The 23169-nt window shown below is 37.8% G+C and overlaps 1 protein-coding gene across 3 annotated transcripts in view; it reads left to right on the forward strand.

Moving 5' to 3' along the window:
• The window catches only part of LOC149546411 (putative protein arginine N-methyltransferase 6), a 248429-nt gene that overhangs the window by 151147 nt on the left and 74113 nt on the right, over positions 1-23169 (forward strand). For 2 of the 3 annotated variants that reach the window (XM_089791186.1, XM_089791185.1), the window contains exons 8-11: positions 19284-19362; positions 19507-19601; positions 19833-19917; positions 21476-21681. In XM_089791186.1, the coding sequence (XP_089647312.1) occupies positions 19284-19362; positions 19507-19601; positions 19833-19917; positions 21476-21681 (465 nt within the window). The remainder of the gene's footprint in view (positions 1-19283; positions 19363-19506; positions 19602-19832; positions 19918-21475; positions 21682-23169) is intronic. The other variant, XR_016353711.1, reaches the window with a different exon arrangement.

The raw sequence follows: 23169 nt of genomic DNA on the forward strand, positions 1-23169 counted from the left end.
TGTTGCCTATGGATGCGTGTCATTTGCTCCTAGGTAGACCTTGGCAATTTGACCATCAAGCCATACATGATGGAGGAAAGAATTCTTATTCTTTCAAGAAGGATAATACTACCTACAAAATTCAGTCATTGTTGGAGGATGCTGAAGTAAGGACAGCAGGTCCAAATGTTCTTATGGTAGGTGAAAAAGAGTTCCTACAAACCATGGAAGAAGGTGAAGGTATAGGGTATGCATTGATGTTGAAACCAAGAGAAGGAGATGAAGACAAGGTGACTAAGAAGACTGAATTACCAAAGGAGATTCAAGGTATGTTGCAGACTTACCAAGGCATTGTAAGTGATGGTCAACCTTCAGCCTTGCCTCCTCAAAGAGCCATAAGTCATAGGATAGACCTTATCCCAGGAGCTACTCTACCTAACAAAGCAGCCTATAAGATGACCCCTCAACAAAATGAGGAAATAGCAAGGCAAATACAAGAGCTCTTAGATCAAGGCCTAATTAGAAAGAGTATTAGTCCATGTGCTGTACCCACCGTACTTGCACCTAAGAAGGGAGGAAATTGGAGGCTATGTACTGATTCAAGGGCTATCAATAGGATAACCATAAGGTATAGGTTCCCTATTCCTAGGATTGAAGACTTAATGGATTGTTTAGGTGAAGCAAAGTACTATAGCAAGATAGACTTGAAGAGTGGCTATCACCAAATAAGAATCCATGAAGGAGATGAGTGGAAGACAGCCTTCAAGACTAATGAAGGACTGTATGAATGGCTTGTCATGCCATTTGGATTGTCAAATGCCCCCTCTACATTCATGAGGCTCATGAATGAAATACTCAAGGACTACATAGGCAAGTTTGTAGTTGTATATCTAGATGATATACTGATTTTTAGCAAGACAAAGAGTGAGCATTTGAAACATCTTGATATTGTCTTCAAGAAGCTGCATGAAGAGAAGTTGATGATCAATTTGGAGAAGTGTGAGTTCATCAAATCAGAATTGGTATATCTTGGGTTTGTTTTATCTCATGGCAATCTGAAAATGGATAAGAGCAAGGTAGAGGCTATCATGAATTGGCCTACTCCAAGGTCAGCAACTGAGGTAAGGAGTTTTCATGGTCTTGCACAATACTATAGGAAGTTTATAAGACAATTTAGTGCAATTTGTGCTCCTATGTTGGATACTATCAAAGGAGGAATGAAAACCAAGTTTGTGTGGAATGAAGATGCTAACAAGAGCTTTGAGTTGTTGAAGGAAAGAATAGCTACCCAACCTGTTTTGGTGCTGCCAAGCTTTGAGAAGCTATTCACCATCGAATGTGATGCTAGCAATGTAGCAATTGGGGCTGTTCTAAGCCAAGAGGGTAGACCGGTGGCTTTCCATTCTGAGAAGTTAAGTGAGGCTAAGAGGAAATACTCCTCATATGACTTAGAGATGTATGCATTGGTCCAAGCTCTAAGAAAATGGAGGCATTACTTGCTCCCCAAGGAGTTCATTGTGTATTCAGACAATCAAGCACTTAGCTTCCTGAATTCACAAGAGAAGTTGAGTCACAAGCACATGAAGTGGGTTGAGTACCTACAAGCCTACACCTTCCATATCAAGCACAAGAAGGGTGTACTAAACAAGGTGGCTGATGCATTGTCAAGAAGAGCCCTCACACTACAAGAAATTCAATTGAAAAGCATGGGGATAGATCATTTCAAGGATCAATATGTAGATGATGAAGACTTTGCTGACATTTATAAGGTATGTGCTGAATACAAGAATCATTTTCATAGCAAATATGCTGATTATACTTTGCAAAGTGATCTCTTGTTCAAAGGGAATCAATTGTGTGTTCCTAGAGGTTCTATTAGAGAGAATTTAATTCAAGAAAAGCATAATGGTGCTTTGAGTGGTCACTTTGGGATCACTAAGACTCAAGACCTTGTTTCAAGGTTTTACTTTTGGCCTAGAATGAATCTTGATGTTAGGAGGTATGTGGAGAGTTGTGTAGTATGTCAAAAGGCCAAGGGCACTTCAACAAATGCTGGTCTTTACCAACCATTACCTATTCCTACTAGGCCATGGGAATGCTTAAGTATGGATTTTGTAGTTGGGTTACCCAAGACAAGACAAGGAATGGATAGTGTGTATGTGGTTGTGGATAGATTCAGCAAGATGGCTCACTTTGTGCCATGCAAGACTACAAATGATGCAAGTCAAATAGCATCTCTATTCTTCAAAGAGATAGTGAGAATACATGGACTACCAATCAGCATTGTTTCAGACAGAGACACAAAATTTATGAGTCATTTTTGGAAGACTCTTTGGCAAAGATTGGGAACTAACTTATCCTTTGGGTCAGCCTACCATCCCCAAACCGATGGTCAAACTGAGGTTGTTAATAGAAGTCTTGGAAACCTTCTAAGATGCCTAACTAAGGAGTATGGACAGCAATGGGATCAGTTGATTGGGCAAGCTGAATATGCCTATAATGACACCATATTGGTATCAGAGCTTGGTTGATCAAGCTTGTGGGTAATGCATCAATCTTCTGAATCAGTAGGAGAGAATACACCAGCCCAAGCCATGGTGACTAATGCTGAACTAGCAAAGAAGGTTGAGGAACAAGAAGAGGATAACAAATTGTTAAGACAAAGAATAGCTCAAATGGAGCAGCTCTTGGGTGAAGTCCAAGACAAAGCTGATAGGGTCAAAGAGAAGATTGACCTTAAAGAAGAAGCTGAAGCAAAGGAGAAGGAATTAGAGTTGGAGGAAGAAGCACCAACTCCTGATCCTGTTCTTCCTGAAGAGCCATTCTTGAAAGCATTGAAGGCACTGAGTGGCAAGGCTTTAGAAGGTGTTCCACTTTTTAGTGGACAAATGGATCCAGATTCAGTTGTGGATTGGATAGACAGCATTGAGAACCATTTTGAATGTGATGGTATCTCTGAAGCACAAAAGGTAATGGTGGCCAAATCTAGACTAAGAGGTTCAGCTCTTACTTGGTGGAAGTTTGTACAAACCGAGAGGGGAAAAACGGACTGGTAAAGGCTACTAGAAATAGGCTTATTTTTAAGATCTCTTTTGATGAAATCTTGAATCTGATAAACCCATGAGCCAAGAACCTTCCCAAATCAGTCAAATGGGATGGAATATGAATGAATTCAATGTGAAGAAGGTTCCCACAATGAAGTTTGAAATTTGTGAGGTTTTAGTGGATTTGGCACTTAGATCCATCTAAGTGAAAGTGAGAAAGAGAACCAAAATTAAGGTGTGGATCATCCAAGGTGGAGTTTTCGAGGTGTGACTCTTGTAGTAAAGAGTGAATAGGATTTAGTTAATGATCTAATCCTATTAGGAGATCCTATAGAAGCATAGGATACTAGGAGATAAGAGAAATCTCTTGGTGGGATGGTGCAGGAGCACCTAGGCTAACCTCTACTAGTTAGTCAATTTTGGCTTGTACTTGACTCTAGCCAAGTTAAGAAGTTAGTGTAATTTGGTTGAGGACCTTAGAAGGTCTTGTTTTATGTTGGCTAGGTGAATTAGTCACTAAGACTAAGGTCACACAAATAGCCTTTGTTAGTTGTCATTTAATTTCTTAATGTTAGGAGTTAGGGAGATTGAGTCATTAATATGTCTTAGGCCTAAGAATGGTTAATGGTTATTTTATAAATATGATGATCATGAATGATCTTGGATCCTCAGAATATGTGAGGATAAGAAGCCTATAATATAGGATTAAGGCATCTATCAAAGTTGCCAAGTGTTGTAAGAATGTTGTCATAACAGCATTTTGCACTTATTGCAAATATTCCATGCAACATGGATAGCTTTGGATTCCTTTGATTGTGGGAGGTTATTTTCGACCAAATGGGACCTAGAATGGTGGAGAAGACACCTAATGGAGTTATGGCTCGAATCTCCAAGCATTGGTTGTATATTTGTAAAAAAGTTTTGAGTTAATGAAGTGCTGGAAAACTCTGTTTTTGAAGTGATATTTCGGTTTTTGAAGGAACAATCATACTTGAAGCCAAAAACGTGTTGATACAGTGGTTGAGGCGTGTTCTATAGTCATTTTGAAGACTTTTTCATTTTATGTGTTAAGGGTTTAGAGTAGATTTATCATAGTTTTCAAGTTGTTTTAGTTCAGGCCTTTCTTTTGGTCACACTGTGACAGATTTTGTAAAAATGGCTCCCACATGAGTTTCAACCATGGAAACACTGAATAAGTGGTTGAATATTCAAGTGGGGCCTCTGTACATATTGTATCTAAACTTAGGAATCATCATGAGCAAGGGAGCTAGCTTTATGATCAGGCCCTAGGCGAGTTTGACATACCCGGTTAGAGGCTTGACAGGGGGAAATCAAATCATTTCATGTGGGGAATGGGAAGTACAGCACGTCCCCAGGAATTTTTATGGTAGGTTTTCATGTTATTCATCCATCCTAAGCATTGGGAAGTCGTACCAGTCCATTAGGATAGGTCTTGAGCATTTTTCATCAATCCTAGACAAACTGTCCTAGAAACTAGGCCTTTTAGCCCTGTTTCTCCTTGATATTAGGAAGGAGGCATACGGTCACTTTGAGACCCAGAACCCTTAATGAAAGTTTTAAAACTTCCAAAAGGGTATCCAAATAAAGTTTTATTTTTCTGAGTTGTTTGGGAAAAGTTTACTAAAAAGGGGAAAAACGGACTGGTAAAGGCTACTAGAAATAGGCTTATTTTTAAAATCTCTTTTGATGAAATCTTGAATCTGATAAACCCATGAGCCAAGAACCTTCCCAAATCAGTCAAATGGGATGGAATATGAATGAATTCAATGTGAAGAAGGTTCCCACAATGAAGTTTGAAATTTGTGAGGTTTTAGTGGATTTGGCACTTAGATCCATCTAAGTGAAAGTGAGAAAGAGAACCAAAATTAAGGTGTGGATCATCCAAGGTGGAGTTTTCGAGGTGTGACTCTTGTAGTAAAGAGTGAATAGGATTTAGTTAATGATCTAATCCTATTAGGAGATCCTATAGAAGCATAGGATACTAGGAGATAAGAGAAATCTCTTGGTGGGAGTGGAAAACTAAGCCTAGGAGTTTTATCTTACACCAATCCTATTAGCTGACTCTTCACTAAATCCATGAGGCAACACCAGTGATCTTCTTGAATGTTGGACTTCTTCAGTCCATTACTCTTCGAAGTGTCCATGAGAGCTTCCTTTTTTGTTTGTGATAGGTCACCGCATACCAGCTGTATCAGTTGTACCTTAAGCTCTTGATTTAACTTTTTTCTCCTTGTCAATTTTCTTCCCACCTTGTGCATGGCCAGGTATTCCAAATACCCGCGTGAAATCTAGTGCCTTGAATGAAATTACTAGGTCATGCCCGAGATAAGCAAACTAACTAGTTCAAGAGAACCAATCGTAAGTCTCTATCATCGTGTACAGAAAACCTTCGTAATCCCAAATGCAAACATTGACATTTTCATTCCACCTGCCCCTTTCGGATGCTGTTCTTAACTAGATGGTTCTTAGGTGTATCCCTCCACCAATTCCTACATTCCGCTCCATTCAAGCCTTCAAAAGAGATATTTTTCTGTGAGGCGATCGGGTGCAATTGACTATGTTGTCGGCTTGCCCTTCTTTTTACATGTGCCTATGCTTGTGCCTTTTGCAACACACACTCCTGTTGGCAAGGTCTTCACATTTCAGTTCATGGTTGTGTTGGTTATTGAATCTTCGTCTAACTTCTTCCAAGCTCTCTTCCCGGCTGACTGCATAATGGTTAGCTCATCTTTTGTCTTGCCAAAAGACAGTGTGTAGAAGATGGTTGAAGCGGTTGCTTCTCTTTTGGAATGCCTCTATACAACTTTGTACAACTTATTGGAAAGCTTTGCTATCATCTGTACAATGTTCGTATGACTTCTAGAGTTAACCTTACTGCATTTTTTGCTGCTGTACGGTGCTTTCTACTTCTCAAGTTGGTGTTTTCTCCCTTCAATGTGCTTGTGCAGCTATGGCTAAGCTGTTCCTGCTCTTATCCGCTATATAGTGGTTTAATGCTTGTCCGTGGGAAGCAACTGTTGTTTGTGTTGTTTCAATCACTGGTAAAAAACACTTCTTCAACCCTCTCACTGTAACAACTAGTTTCCCGGGTCTAATTTTAACATCTGTCATAAGCATAGAATACAATTTTAACTTCAACTTCATAAGAAGGCAGTTACATCATTCATGATCATGTGAAGAAGATTACCGTTAAAGTCAATTAAACAAAATTTCTTAACTAAATACTTGAAATACCTTTTAATGAAATTACTTCAGAAATTGAAATCACATACCTCGGAAAAACTGAGACTGAAATTCATCTAAGTATGCTTCTGCAACCACCTGGGTTAGTCCACAAATATACTATAACAATTTCTCAAATCGATTGCTATCTTAAAAATCATTTGATGAATACCACTAAATACCATTATAACTTAAATTAGGGCATCACATATCATCTTACCAATTAGGGCATCAATTACCATCGGTTTATTTACGGCTTTTGGTATTGCTTTACCACTTAGGGCTTCCACGACCATGGATTCAATTTAGGGCTTCCGCGACAACGGATTTATCTAGGGTTTCGACGACGACGGATTCAATTTAGGGCTTCCGTAGCCACGGATTCAATTTGGGTTTCTGATACCACGGATTCAGTTAGGGCTTCCAATACCACCATATCAATTAAGGTTCCAGCTGTCACACAATCAATTAGGGCTTCGGATTTCTTTTCCTTCCGATTGCTTATTTGTGACAATTTGTCAAAATTAGATAATTACTTATATTCAATATTCATTTATATGAAGTAAAATGATGATAACAATGAAATACCTCAATTTAATCTTACCTTCTCATAAACAAAAATGATATTACCTGTTTCCGATAGACAATTGATTTCATGGCTTATCTTTGTTTGACGCATATCTGATATCTTGAGAGAGGTGAAACATTGCCAGGGGCTTTACCAGCCAACCTCGGACCACAATATATATCCCCACATGATCTCTTAACGAGAAAGGCCCTCCCTACCCGGAATTGACAGGGAACATCTTACCATTCACTGGGCATCATGATATATAACACGCCATACGACTTGGCAGCAGGAGATCATCATAACAGGAATATGCATAAGCTATTAATAATTCATATTAAATGATATATATATTAAAAATGTCATAACTGATATTACAGGTTCTTATTGTTGATGAATCTTTCCTCACGCCCCCTCAACCTCATCAGGCCTCCAAGCCCGTGATTTCCAGGCGCTTGTTTAATAATTATCAAAGTGGAATTGCATGAGCTAAACACATTAGATTAGTTTGTGAATTTTCAATTTACTGATATCATTCTTAATTCTTTTTTTATCAGGTTCATCTACACCTCTCATCATCAACAGGTCATCAGATCGGTGTATTCTCGGTGCCTGAACCATTACATCATATACCCATTTATTAAGACTTTACATCCTATGAAATTCCTTGGTATTCAGAATTGATTACTTTTTCTGTATATTATCTGAAACAAAAACATTTCAAGATAAAATCTACAGATTTATGGCATGTATGGTTTGATATTGAAATAATCTATATTCAAAAGAATCTCAAGTGATGGTTTTCGGTATTACTGGACAAAAGAAAACAAGATTATATAAGCACTAATACTTCCACAGTTGGCTTTCATTTTTAAACAGTAAACTGCTTCATAAGCTATCGTGCATACAAATTCTAAGGCGTTCTTGAATAGTCAGTAAAGATAAGCAACAAGTCTTAATACTGTATAAAATATTTCTTAAGGTTTGGATCAACTTGACATAAAAACAAAACAAATACATGAATGAGAGTTGGAAGATAAAACAATAAAACAAATCACAACCTCACTTGGCTTATGGCTATACTGAGGAGTTACTGTATCTTAGCGTGTTTGCTTCTTCAGTGTTCCGCTAGAACAAAGACGAGATATGCAAAATGTGGAAGTTTAGATGTTAAATGCACAATGATTGAGCAGGGTTATAGATGTATAGCAGGGTGATGAATGTATCGCAGGGTGGTAAACGTGTTGTAGGAATAGTCTGAGATGGATATCCAATGTCCCCCATAAGCGACAAAGCCAACAGATTTAATCAATCAAATCTGACCTTATGGCTTCTTGCCATTACAAGACTCAAATGCGCTTTGAATTCCATCAAATGGAAAAATGAATCGTTGGAACAAAGGTGAGAAAGTTTTTATTAATATTATTATAATTCGAAAATTTATTAAAATCTTATAAGTACTTTTTAAAGCATCATTCTATTAATTATTAACATATAAAGATGCCAAAATATTTTTATATGCAAATGCACATGTATAAACTATTATTAAAATAATATGCCAAAAGATAATTTAAAATCTTTTAAGAATACGTTTATATTTAAACTTAATTAATTATTAACAACTCATGCAGTTCTAGAGATGAGTCTTGTTACAAATCGCTTGGTCCTCTACCTATCTGTTCAGTGATGGTGATGCCCTGCCTAATTCTTTTTTGACAATGCTTTCACCCCTTCAACAAGCTCCTTGCAAGGAATTTCTCTGTAATTAAATTATAAATTATAAATAATCATATTAGTTAACCTTTCGTCTTAATTTCATGAATTCGCGATTAACGAATAACTAGCATGTCATCTTCACTTGAAATCATAACGATTAACTATCTTACCATTTTGCCAAATTATATCAAATTAAACTACCAACTGACTTCATGTGAACTTCAACGTCTATATTTCAAGCTAGGTCAAAAATTGGGATGTAACACTCACCCTTCCAACGATACGGTCTATGCTTACCCCTTGTTGCTCTGTGTGTTGGATACTTATCAATTTGTGAGTCTCACTTGGGTTGCCGTACAATCCGTATGGTATCTACTTGCATGATCCTCCTTAAGTTTTCTTGTAAATGCTCGTCTGTCGTTGTTCACTTTCCTCAAGGAGTTGTAATCGTACAGTGTTCTTCCTCACTTCTGTTTGTATGCTGGCCTTTCCATAACTCTTGCTTTTATTTTATTGCCCAAGGCTGCACATTCTTGTTTTTCTTGGCCGTTACCCTCTGCTCCCAAGGTATTATGGTTGCATGGCTTTCTTATTGCTTGGGTTGTGCAGTTATTATCCTTCTCTCTGCCAAGGCCGTACGGTCACTAACCTTTCCTTTGTCAATGTTGTACGGTTAACTCGCTCTTTCCCTCAGACTGTATGGTGTACGGTGATATTGCTCCTTTGCCAAGGCCGTATAGTGTATTACCAATGTAGTATATGGGTGTTGGCTCTTTAACCTTACAATGCGTTAATGGTGTTCTCCTATATCCATACGATGTCTTCTTTGTGGCTTTCTATTTTGGCCGTATGGTATCCTTGCTCCGTCCGTATGGTATCCTATTGTCCCGATTCGCCTCTTGTGTTCATACGGTAACAAATCTTCCTTCTGTCCAGACTGTACGGCTTACTTCGGTCCTCACGATTTGTCTTCAATGTCAGTACAATGTATGACTCCAATCAAATGATGTACAATTTTGTGTCAAGATTGTATTTCTTGGCTTCTCCCTGTTTGTATGCTGCCTGGGTTCTCTTTTTTTTTTTTTGCCTTACGATAGTGCTTTATGGTCTTATATATAGACCATATAGTGCTTAGTCCTCCAAATCCTAATTCTTTGTTTGCAAATATGAAAATCCCAATTCTTTACTAGTAGTATAATATTATATATATATTTATATTATCCACTATTTATTAGTATATAATTTTATATTGCTTTTGAGTTGTTTGTCCAGATCTCATTCCCTCTCGGGACCTTATTCCTTTCATGATAGTTTTTTAATTTCGACCCATTTACTGCATAGGTCACCTCCTTCCCATTTATGTCCATAATTTTATTGCTCCGTTATTGCCCACTTCATGAATTTTGTATGGTCCGACCAACGTCAACTTAAATTTGCCCGATTTGATATTAGTTGACCTGGTTGGAACCTGTTTAGTTTCAAGTGCGTGTCGGGCCATACCTCACGTCTGCATTGTGAAACTTTGGTGGCCTATTGTGCTTGTAGTCGCCGTTCTTCGATTTTATTCAAGTTATACAACCTTTCCTTGAGACTTTCCGTGTCTCCTAATTTGTTTTCAATCACTATTCGTAAACTTAGTACCATGAACTTTGTTGGTACCACAACTTCCTGACCATACATCAACTGGAATGGAGTGTCACGTGGTAACTTTGTAAGAGGTATGCTATGCACATGTTGCCGATGGTAACTTTTCCTCCCAATCTTCACCTTCAACTGCATAAGACTTGTAGATTACTGCAACCAAGATTTTCTTTGTGGCTTCCGCCTATTTGTTTGCACTAAGTAAGATAGTATGGGCTCGATAGAGAATGGTATATTTTGAATTTCGTGGTCAGTAGCTGGATGACATGATTGACAAAATGTCCCCCACAGTCACTCGTCAATTATATCAGGATTCCGTACCTTGTAATGATCTGCTCGTAGATGAATCTTGTCGTGCTTAGTGCAAAGTTGTTTGGTAGGGCTCGTGCCTCTACCCACTTGGTAAGGTACTCCGTTGCTACAACAATGTACCTACATCTCTAGCCTTTTCTCACCTTGAGGGGCTCAACAAACTCCAACCCCCAATGCTTAAATAGTTATTGCGCGTGTGAAGTGTTTAGAGGCATGAAACCCCTCTTTAGTGGCTTCTCGACCCTTTGGCATGTATCACATGCAACGACCCACTCCTTGGCGTCGTGCACGATTTGCCACCACAATCCAACGAGAAGTATCTTATGCACTGTTGTGTTTGAACCAGTATGTCCTACGGGCCCTTCATGTGCTTCCTTCAATACTTTAGGTATTTCTTCCTCCAGAACACATTGTCGTAAAATCTACTCGGTTCCCATCTTATATAGCAACCCGTTGAACAATTGTAACATTCAACTTCTCAGTACCAGTTTCCTCTCGCTGGACAACGTTTCCCTTAGAAATTGCCCCGTTGAAAGATACTCCCCGATACTCGCATGCCAGGATGGTAGTACGACAATATGAAATAGTTGTGCGTTGGGGAAGTCATCATTGACTCCCTTTGGAGGTTCTCCCGAATTGATTTTGAATAGATGATCCGCAATGACACGGCTTTTCCTAGGCTGTACCACGATTTGAAATGTAAATTCGTGCAACAAGAGTAGCCATCTACTTATCCTTCCTTGGATGATAGGTTTGTTCACCAGGTATAGCAAGGCTTGATGGTCCATGTAGAACATGAATGGAGTCACCAATAAATAGTGTCTAAACTTCTATACAACTTACACCATTCCAAGAACCTCCCGCTCTGTCTTGCTATAAGTATTCTCTGCTTTAGACATTAGTCTACTTGCAAAGTACACGAGGTGGTCCAATCCATGATTCTCTATTTGCGCCAATGTTGCTTCAATTGTGTAGTTTGATGCGTCAACATGTACATGAAATTCCTTGTCCCAGTTTCGATAAGCCAAGATAGGTGTTGTGGCCAGTCGTGTTCTCAATCTCTGGAAGGCTTTATCTTGCTTTGTTTCCCATTTGTAAGGTTCTCCCTTGCACGTTAGCTTGTTGAGCGGGTAAGATAGTTTAGCAAAGTTCTTAATAAACCTTCGATGGTACCCTATGTGTCCTAGGAATGATTTCACTTCGGTCACATCTGTCGGGGTGGCATTTCCAGAATCCAGAATCACTCAAATCTTGGTCGAATTTATCTTTAATCCTGCCTTACACACGATGTGTCTCGACAATTTTCCTTGAGGCACCATAAATCTGCACTTCTTCAGAATCAGTGCTAGTCTCGCTTGTCTACATGTTTACATGCATTCCCGGAGTGCGGTCAAATGCTTGTCCTCTGCACTAAAAACTGACCAATTATCCAAAAATGTTTTGAAGTTTCTGATGAACATCTTGTCGAAGATGTGCAGGATAATTCTTTGAAACATTGTCGAGGCATTGTACAGATTGAACAACATTTTGTTGTAGGCGTATACTCCATCTTCTACTATGAAGATTGTTTCGAGCTTATCTTTTTTTGCGATGGATATTTGGTTGTAACTGGAAAATCCATCCATGAATGAATATATTTCATGCCTTGCAACTTCCTCTAGAATACTATCGGTGAATGGTATTGGAAATGGATCCTTAATCATTACCGTGTTCAGACAACGAAAGTTTACACATATCCTTATTTGGGTGGTATCCTTTTTCAGTGATATCAAAATTGGGGATACCCACTCACTCATCTGTACTCGGAAAATAATGCCTGCCTCAAGCATTTTGTTAATCTCGTCTGTGACCCCTGTAGCATCATTTTTGTTCATCTGGTATGGTCGCTTCCGTACGAGGATTGCTCCTATCAGTGGGATGTGACGAACACACAATTCTGGCTATATTGCTTTCAAGTCTTTGTATTTCCATGCAAAAACATCCTTATAGTCCATAAATATTTTAAATGGTGCCGCTTTCAAAACTGGATTCCAGTGATCTCCCACAAATATGTTTTTTAGATCAGCGTCGACCCCTAAGTTCACCGTCTTCACTGTGGGTTCTTCGTATTTAATAGGCTTCTCGTCGTTGAATGTGTGTGCAGGTGTTTCATCTATCTGTGCCTCTCCTTCTTTCACTTCTTTGTATTTTGTCGAAAATTCGTTCTTTTCCTCTCCCTTATTTCCTTCCTCGACCCCTATCATATGGCAGCTCGGAAAGAGATCATAGTCCTCCATTTGCCAATGGAGTAGGCCATTTACCGAATCCAAATCACAGCTCGAAAAGAGCTCATAGTCCTCCATTTGCAAATGGAGTAGGCCGTTCATTGAATCTAAATTGTCATTGTCGGATCTTCCTTCCAGTTTCAAGATTCCTTCTTCATTGGGTTCCATTCGTTTCTTCCCTTCATCATCTCCTTTGCCTTCTTGGTGTCTGACAATGTTGCCTCATCTCCCACCATCTGGGTGTGTAAGTCAATAAAAAACCTACGACCTCCTTTTTCCATGGATAGAGTGTTCCTCTTCTAGTCGTGTTTTACCTTTGCCTGCACCAATCAGCCCTTTTCGAGGATGGTGTCGTACTCTTTCCTTTTTAGCAGAATGACCACGAAGTCCAGTAAGAAGGGTTGTGTCCTAATCATTACAGGTTGTGCCATTAGAGTACCTAGGGGTTTGATCCCGTGTTGATAGGGGTTGAGCAGTTGGAATTTAGGCGGCCATAGAGTAGGTTGCCCCAACTTCTTCCATGTTTCTTTTGGCAATACATTTACTCCCAAACCTCCATCTACGATGGTGTTTGCGAGGATAGTTCCCAAAATTCCCATCTCAACGACAGCAAGGGTGTCTTCCAGTATTTAGCGCAAGTAACATTGGGTCTACCGTGGTCATTCCACTTCCACCTTGTATGTCCTTCCTTGGTTCTTCCACCACCTTCGGGGATGGTGTCATGTTCAGGATTGCGGTCCATAATTGAGGCATTGCATGAAGGTCGTTGAGCTTCATAGGAACCTCAACTTGCATTACCCGTCATATGATAGTTTGTTCTACCTGGTTCCTCCTTGAGGTGCTGACAATGTCCTTCCTTTGCAATTTTTCAGCCTCCATCTCTTTTTCTATTTTTGCTCACGCTTGCTACATCCTTTTCTTTTCCTCTTCCGGATTTGGATACGTTATCTTCTTTTCTTGTGTGCGAGTGATTGCCAGTGTTTCCTCGTCACATGTTTCTATGGTTAATAGGTTCACCCCAGGTTTAGGGCATTTTGAATCCTCATGGTCTCCAAAACCACACCATCTACACAACTGTCGTGTTCCCTTTGTAGTACAGTCTTTGGCAAAGTGGCCCTAGATGTTGTAGGCACAACATTGTATCATTGGCCGTCCACTCGGATTGTACTGTACCTGACTACGACCCCTGTTATTGTTCTTATTGTTGCTGCCGCCGTGTCCTTGTTGGTTTTTGTTTTGGTACTCTCATGAGGTTGCCATTTCATTGCTTATATTTGTTCCTTCTCCCGAGGTGGACACTTCTTGCGTTAGTAATACTTGTTGGTGTCCCTTAATTTTCATATTGAATGGGCATTCCTTGGTGGAATGTCCTGCAATTTAGTAGATATCGCAAAATTGGTTCTTAGGGCAAGAGCCCTTTGTGTGCCCCTCCTTACAATCCACATGCCAAAGTTCCCCTTCTCTTGTTTGGCCAGGGTTGTTTTTCATGTTTTTGAACTCTTTCATCATACATAGCATGTCCCTCTGTAGTCCTCAAACTTGTTTACTTGATTCCTCATCTTTGCTGCTTTTAGAGGATGAATCTTCTGAATTTGACAATCTGTCTTTCTTCTTTTTGCCCATTTTCCGTTTGCTCTCCAAGTCCATCGTGCGGTTATATGCATTGATGTATGATGTTGTAGGTACAATTTTCATCTTTTTCCAGAGTGTTGGTCGTAGCCCTTCGATGAACCACCTTTTCTTCAAATTGTCCACTGGTTGGCTTTCCATTTTTTCCTACTAGCTCCTTCAGCCTTGCATATACCCTGCTTGGTACTGTAGATTTCCGTTACTATCTCATTATCGTCCCTAAGTAGTCAAAACTTTGCTATGAATTCTTTCTTGACGTCCAACCATGTAGTTAACTTCTTTGGGTCAGTGTCTGAAAACCAATCGATCGCTACACCTTGTAGGGTAGTTGGAAACTGTTGGACCCAATCATCCTGATCTATTACACCGTTCTTAGTCCAGACTGTTTCACATGTTTTAGAATGTTTGACTCAATTGGTCGTCCCATTGCCATTAAATTTTGGCAAATTTTCATTTGGTCCTGCTATTGTTAACTTCTTTAGTATTTGTGGTACTTGTTGTGCATCTGCGCTGTTCTGTACACCTACGTTATTCTGTGCACCCGCGCTGTTCTGAGCACCCTCACTGTTCTATGTACCCGTGTTGTTCTGCACAACTGTGCTACTTCAGACAACTGTGTTACTCTATGGTGTGAAGAGGTCTTTTACAAGCAAAGTTGTTCGATTCTCAACTTGTATTTGTTCGTCAGGTGTATCGGGAATGAAGAGTTCACCCCACACTTGTGCTCCTTCGACACTTCGAGCCATGCGGGTTCCTTCCCTTCCCTCTAGATTCTCTACCCTTGGTGTATACAAGTTTAGGAACTCCTCCCTTGTCTCTTCTACCAAATTCAATCTCTATCGCGTTTCCTCAAGCAAGTCCTCGCACTCCTCGGCCTGCTAGGTGAATGCACTCCCTCGGTCCATGCTCCTTCACCACTTCGGTGCCCGCCAATGAGCTATTGTAACTTCTGCCTTCACTTCGCCTGTTGTGTGAGAATTAATGCTTTACATGCTGTGAGTACATCATCCTTGTCTTTTATTTTATTTTGATCTTTATTGAGCAAATTCAGCATCAATCTTCATAACACATCTTTTGCACTAGGTTTGACTGGCAATGACACCAAATGTTTACTGTACAGGGTAAACGAGTATTTATCACATTAAGAGATTAGAATGTAACACATAGCCATATACTTTATTAATATAAGCAGATATGCAATTCCAACTACAATGATGATCCATAAGTCCATTCGAACGATGTATATTTACTTCTCGAAGGGGTGACTCAATTGTCATGCATACTTTTGGATACTAACTCATCTCGTTGGCTCTAATATAATTTTTTATTGACATCAACAGTCTCCTCGATTTAAGGAAAAATCCCTACTTTCTAGGGATGGAGTGGGAATAAGCAGGAATACACTAGAGGGCCTCTAGGAACATTGTGGATGTTTCTAGCGCATTTCCTATTAGTAGGAAGTTTCTAAATTTTAGGGGCGAACTGCTAGTCATCGTCCGCCAATCGACGGTTAGAATTGTGAGATATTAACTTTTGAAGAATAAATATTTTTTCTTTTTGGATCAGTAAGAGGCCAAAGCCAAGATTAATTATCATTATTATGTGTTATGATTAATTATTATTATTTATTAACTTTGAGTAGATTCTAACCCAAGACCTATTAGATAAGAGGCTCACAATTTACCATTGTGTTGTAGGCTTTTGCCTTTGAAGAATAAATTAATTATTATAATGTTTTGGGGATTAAAAAAATATAATAAAGTGCTTATTATAAAACAAAGTGATTATTAAAATCATTTAGGGAATAAAATGATATATTATTAAGTGTGACCAAGTCTCTAGGTGGTAATGCCTTTTAAATAAATCAAATAAAAAGGGGATCTTTAAAATAATGATGGGAATCCCTAAGGAGTTTGTTCTGAGCTTGGAGGGAATTCTTTTTTTACAACAATTAGATGGAGATCATTTGGACCATTCCAGAACTTGGTATTTTGGCATGACAGCTGAGAGGAGAACCTGGTACAGAGGGTTTCTGATTCTGATCTTGTTATTTAGAAACGTAAACTCTCAAATAGAGAAAATTTCGTGATGTTGGTAGCTCCAACCCAGGGCAATTAGACAGTGGTGGGGGCAACAGAGCAGATTCTTAAGAGAAAAGATACCAAAACATCCAGTTACAGTGAAGACGGCACCGCCAGGCTTTGAGTTTCCAGCTCTCAGACACAGATTGGGCTTTACCTGGAAGCTGAAAGCCGTGCAAGGCACATAAGGGGGTTGAAAATTAGGAAACACCAGGTCACGTGAGCAGATTGTTCCATTAACTGGCGTGTTTCAGAAGAGGAATTACAACTCGCAGCAGATTGGTCATTCTGGAACTATTGGAGTCTGATTTGATTCGCTCAAGGAGAGACAATACAAATCACAGTCAACAGTCATATTTACTACAGACTGAATTCCAGATAACATTGGCTCACATATCAGTCAAATTATCAATTAGAGGCCTTCTGAAACTTACGCCAGCAGATAGTAGGAGGCAATTTGCATGTAGTAGTCATCCGGAGATCAGTTTAGAGTCTTCCCATTACCTGGTATGGTTTGTATTAGATCCATTGTTCTCAGAAATCAAGATTTAATAGCAAATTGATGTCCATTTTTTCAGTTCTCTATTTGTTTCAGTTTGAATACATCACCGTGCTTAAAGAAATTCTTCTCTTTCCATTCTTATTCAAAAATCCAAAAATTAAGAAAACTATAAAATCTAGAAAAAAAAAAGAGGCAAAAGACAAACTTAAAAAATTTCCAAGAATTGTATGTCAAAGTCAATCAAAAAATGCAAACTTGGTGGTATATTTTAAAATAAGAGAAATGTACCCCACAAGGATGTGGTCATCCATCTCAAGGTCTTCATTTATGATGCCGTCCAGAAAATCATCTCTCTAACTCAGGTTCCTCTGATAGTAGTACAACTCTGGGCAATTCATTAATGCCATCTGGTTCAACCGCTTCTTCCACCATGGTTGCAGCATTTCCATCAGGTCCAATTTTGTCCCATTTTGCTGAAGGACCATCCATATATGAGGGTTAAAATCATAAAATGATTTAATGCTTTATTTTAAATTTGTTTTTTAATCAGGAGACAGACAGAAGATTTCATTTTTTGGAATGGGAGACTCAGATTCTCGAGGAGACTTCACATTTTTTGGAATGGGAGACTCCGATTCTTCGGGAGACTTCACGATGATGTCTCCAACCATTTTTGGAGACTGCAGAAATGTGTATCCATCTCCGAGATGTGTCTAAAGGGGGGGAGATGGGTTGTAGAGGTGTTTCCTTTCAGTCAGCTGTTGCAATCTGATGTCATATAATTTTACTGGGTCCTCCAAACATCCTAGGTAATTAAACATCCCTAATTTTCATTTCGGGGAAGCTGCGGGGTGTAATTGCAAGGAAATTTTCAATTTTGTGAATTGCCCACAGATACTCGTTGCTCCAAAACATATTACTAGTGGGGTGAACTTTATATATATGAGTTGCAGTATCTGCTGAAACTGGTAGGAGTAAACTCTAAGTTGCTGAAACATGAGATCTTTCTGGGCATTTCCTGGTACGAAACATACCAGAATCCGATTCTGAAACGAATTTTCTGTGGGTACACGTCTGGGATTTCTGTTTTTAAATGCAGTAATGTTTAGTGTTCTAGTTTTATCTTTTATATATTTTTAAGACCTAGACTGCTGATTAGCAAACTCTTATCTACCATTAGATTCTTGCTTGATCTTCTTGATACGGAAACCTGAAATTTAAAGTAGAATGATGTTTTAAAGTTTGAAATTTGTAATGGTTTTGTTTAGCATATGTATAGGTATATGACATTCTAAACTTAATTCTATTTTTAAGCTGCACATATAGATACATACCTACATAGATATATATGCAAACACACACACATATACATACCTACATACATATGCAAATACATACACATATACATACATACATAATGTATATACATATCTGTATGCGCGTATCCAAAATGCACCCAACACCCTACAAACATTTCTGCTGTACCAGCATTCCATATCCACATACCTGTTCTGATTCCCAATTCAGCAACTTAGAGTAAACTTAGTATGAGCATCCTTTGAATTGAAAAACATTCTTGCATGTTGTGTTGTGCTAGTACATCCCTATAATTCAAGCTTTCTTGGAAGCCAAGGAGGAGATATATTGATTGGTATTGTGGTTGAAAATTTCAATGAGTAGATGTAGAGTATTAGTAAGCACTTTGTAAGCCCCTTTATGTACTTCACAGAAAAATATCTTAATGTGGGACTACTGAGTAGCTTTTTAGTCACATTGCTGCGGTGCAAGGAATATCATTTACTATTGAGTACTTTATTTTGAATTTGCTTGGACACTAGTTGATAGAAGTATTATTCTCCCGGTTTCAAATTTTCTATCACAAATACAAATAATTATCATCGATCTACTTAGTAGAATGCACTCATCTCTTTTGTCTTTGGCAGTAAATGAGTATTATCCCCAAAGTTCCCACAAGAGATCCATTTTACAGTTCTCATTGGTTGTCTTCTGTTTTGGTGTAATTATTTCATCTTGTGGTGCACATGCGCCCACACACACTGCTTTAGTCTAGTGTGGTTGTAGTAAATCACATTGTAACTATTCTACGAGGTACATGGTCTTGTAAGGGAAGAGATGATCTCTAGAACTCGATTGATACAGGATCAGAAAAAAAATATCTAAGCAGGGAATTGTGAGAACCAGATTCTTGGTTGTCTTCAACTAACAGTTGAGCAGCTGAATTAATCTTGAATATGCTTTTGTTAATGTGTAGCTTATAACTTTTTTTCTTTTTCTTTTTTGCAGTTGTACATGGCACCGATCACACATGCTGAGAGATATGATGAAAGCATCAACTTCTGGCGCAATGTTTATGGGATTGACAGTGAGAAATTTCAATCTTTTTATTTCATTTGTTTTGGTCATCAAATTTGATTTTGTACTTGTTAAACTTTGTGGCTGCTACTTGTGAAGATTACATTTATAATTTTGCAACTTTTGTGCACATGGTGACACTTGACTCTTCCAGTGTCTGCAATGTTACCATTGGCGAAGCAATGTGCATTTGAAGAGCCTTGCATTGAAACAATTACAGGAGAAAATATCTTAGCAGGGCCATTCATTGTAAGTTTATGCTTAACTCATTTTAAAAGACACTAAGTTGATTAATTTAATTGGGAGTAATTTATTTGTTGAATTGGCAAGTGGAGCTCGTCTAGTTGTGAAGTCTTAATTGGATTTACATTCATGCATTTTCTATCATGTCAAACTACTTTTACGTTCAATCCATAGGCACAGCTACATTGGAATGTGCTGACAAGCAATAGATACTGACCTTATGGATTATCATTACAGGTAAAACGCATTGATTGTGGGACAATAACTAGTGAGGAGTTGGAAACAGTTTCTGCAAATTTCAATTTCAGTTCCCTGAAGACAGGTAGGACGTGTCTATTTGACAAGGTTTTGTGTATCTTCGTGAAGTGCATTTTAGGCATAAGGAATTATATTTTGAACTCCTATCAATGACAAAAGAATATTAGTTTATTTATAATCATCATAAAACTAGAGTAGGGAAGAAATCTGGTTAGATATAGGTGTTGTGAAGTAAAAGTAGAAGATGATAAAATAAAATCAAGTAAAATCAAGAATGAAACTTTGTTGAACTTTCTGAGGCTGTAAATATCTACTTCTAAGCTGTCACAATGTGTATATTGTGGGTCTCATATTTTCAAACAATAGCTTTGAAGTACACCATTTGGAAAAGAAACATTTTGTAACACAAACTTTCATTCTTCATTTGTTTTGGGCCAAAATATTACATATGAAAGGGCAAAATTGCCACCTGGAAACCAAAACATTGTGGCAGTTTTGCAATCATGTCAAAACATCAGAACTGCAGTGGTAGTTTCGTGACTGCTGGTACACAAAATAATATGATATACTTTATAGTTACATAGGTTATCATTATGTTTTAAATAATTATAGAAAAGATTATGTAATGTAATTAAAGAACTAAAAACCAAACATATATAACCAAAATCTATGTATTATAGTTATATAATTCTGAAAAATTTATGATTTTAAATTTCATTTTCAATAATATTAGCCCCTCGATGGTTAATAATGATGTAAAATATTTGTTATATTAGTATAAATCAAGTGCATATTATTGAAATATAATTAAAAAAAGTTAAATACAAAATAAACTTGCTTAGATTAATTTTAAACATATTATAAATAAATGTGCGAAGGCTGAAATGGAATCAATATGGTTGCTTTTGGAACGATAAACAATGCTATTGTTATGCGTAGTTTGAACAGGGATAGGTATAAATCCAACTGACACTTCAAATGTTTGCACAGTTTGGCTATGAGCACAATGCTTGGCATTGTGAGGAATGACCGTACAATTTGACTCACAAGATAGTCAAGGATGATAGGAGCAATATTTTATTTGCAACTGTCTGCTTGTGCCATGCATTTGATAATACAAGTCATAGAATTGCTATTTGTACCTATCTATTAGATCTTTCATCGCAATTTAGAGGTTTTCTGTGTCCTAATTTGTAGAGGTTTCTAATTTTATTTTCTCTGACTGCATTTTTCATGTAATTATAGCAAATTTTTCCATCTACAGTTCGTTCTTTGAACTTAGCTAAGCTGTAGAATAGTTATTTAAGCAACTTTCTAGCCAAGATTCTTTTGCATAGTTCATTTCCTGAAGTTTTTGATTACCATTTTCCCTGTAAGAAAAAAGAATGTTATTATATATTCACATCTATTTATGAAGAAAAAGGGCAACTCTTAGACATGAATTGACATTTATTAGTCCCTGCAAATTTACCCCCTCTGATTTAAAAATATGTTTCAAGGTACAACTAAAGTGACTTACTAATGGCTGTAAAGAAATGGAATATTTAAATATATATTTTTTTTAACTTTATCCAATGCTGTTTTTAGATATATGTAATTCGTACAGTTATGGTTGTTTGCAGCACCCCTTCATGGTTTTGCATTATGGTTTGATGTTGCTTTTGGAGAATATACAACAAGTGACAGTCACTTGGAATCATCAATTGATAGCTCTATATCTGTGGATTTAAGTCGAAATGACACACATCAAAGAAAAAAGTGTCCAAAATACTCCAACACACTTGTGCTCTCAACTGCTCCAGAGGAAGCTCCAACACATTGGGCCCAGGTACAGAGATCCAAGAATATTAAAATTATATTTTTGAATAGTATAATTTATTTGGGTTTGGATGAGTCTCCAACGATAATAATTGATTTATATTTAGAAAGTGCAAGATTTGTACTTAAGCATAGCTTAGGCTGAGAGATAAGATCATAAATGAGTTTGTTATAGTTGATTCATATCCCTATGTACAACACACAATCACTGCTAATACTTGCAATAAAGTACGATTCATTCAACGTAGTAACTTTAGCTAGATAAATAGTCATACAACTTTTGAATATGACCTTTTGTTACTTATTAATTCTTATTGGAGATTTGAGTGAAATTATCCGTTCCAGTCATCAATTGAACATTGTATAAGTGCAACCTTTTTAATTTGTACATGTCTGTGATACTATGATGATGCAAATATGTGTGCTAAAAATGTTTTGAATCTCGCTTGCTTTGCTAGGGTTTGTCATTTGCATCTCTCAATTTTCTCTTTCATTCTTGTTCAATTGCTATGGAATGATTGAACTCAAGGATGCTTTTTGTAACGCCCCGCCAGGGAATCCAAAAGAAATTAACCTAAAGTTTCGCTAAGTTTGCCCAACATTTGCAAAAAGAAGAAGATAATAACATCAACAGATAATATAGCGGAAGCATTAACTCATATGCATACAACCATTCAAAACAGATTACATCTCTGAAGGGTCCCATGACGTTGAATCACATGTATAAGTTTTATTAATATTAAATCTAACACAACCAAAATCTATATCATGGAATAATGACAAGTACGAATCCAATTAAATAATATACAATTACAAAGGATGCCACTTGGCATAACTAGAATGCATAATCATCCACTGTACAAGCCATAGGGTATGAAAAGCTCAAAGAATATACATCATCAATAAGATCTCTGATAAATCAAGTACAACACAAAAGAATAATACTGTCCAACAGAAATACAAGATCAGAAAGAAAGGAACAATTGCATAGGTACATCCACCAACGACATCCACTTGTCGGATCTCAATGGTATAAGAAAAATGCACTACTACCTGACCTCGTGGAACCTAAATGGCCCACTCCCACCGTGCCGAGGAGATAGTCTCAAGTCCCAAACAGATATCAATCCACAAGTCATAACCAACATCTAGGTCAAGGAAATCCTGATAGCAAACTGTCTTAAAGGGTACCAAGACACTTGTATCATCTAATCCCAGAGTCAACAAAGACACGTAGGAAATCTACTGAGGTGAATACTATGTTTCATCTATAGGTGCTTTCCAGACGCTTGTAAAGAATTGAAGTGAAAATTGTGATTTTATGAGTTGTACTTTTATGAGGCTAGGGTAGGTAATCTATGTGTATGTTGGGAAGTGACCTCCAATGGAGGCCGAAGCCCTAAGTGGCTGCTTGGGTAATCCATTGTAAGTAGTTTTAAAAGTGATAACATTTTATTAAATGAGAGTAAAATTAATTAATAAGAATCATTGTCTTTCT

This window comes from Cupressus sempervirens, chromosome 7 (assembly GCF_028749045.1).
Source record: "Cupressus sempervirens isolate cs-2001-9-10 chromosome 7, ASM2874904v1, whole genome shotgun sequence".
Classification (NCBI taxonomy): domain Eukaryota; kingdom Viridiplantae; phylum Streptophyta; class Pinopsida; order Cupressales; family Cupressaceae; genus Cupressus; species Cupressus sempervirens.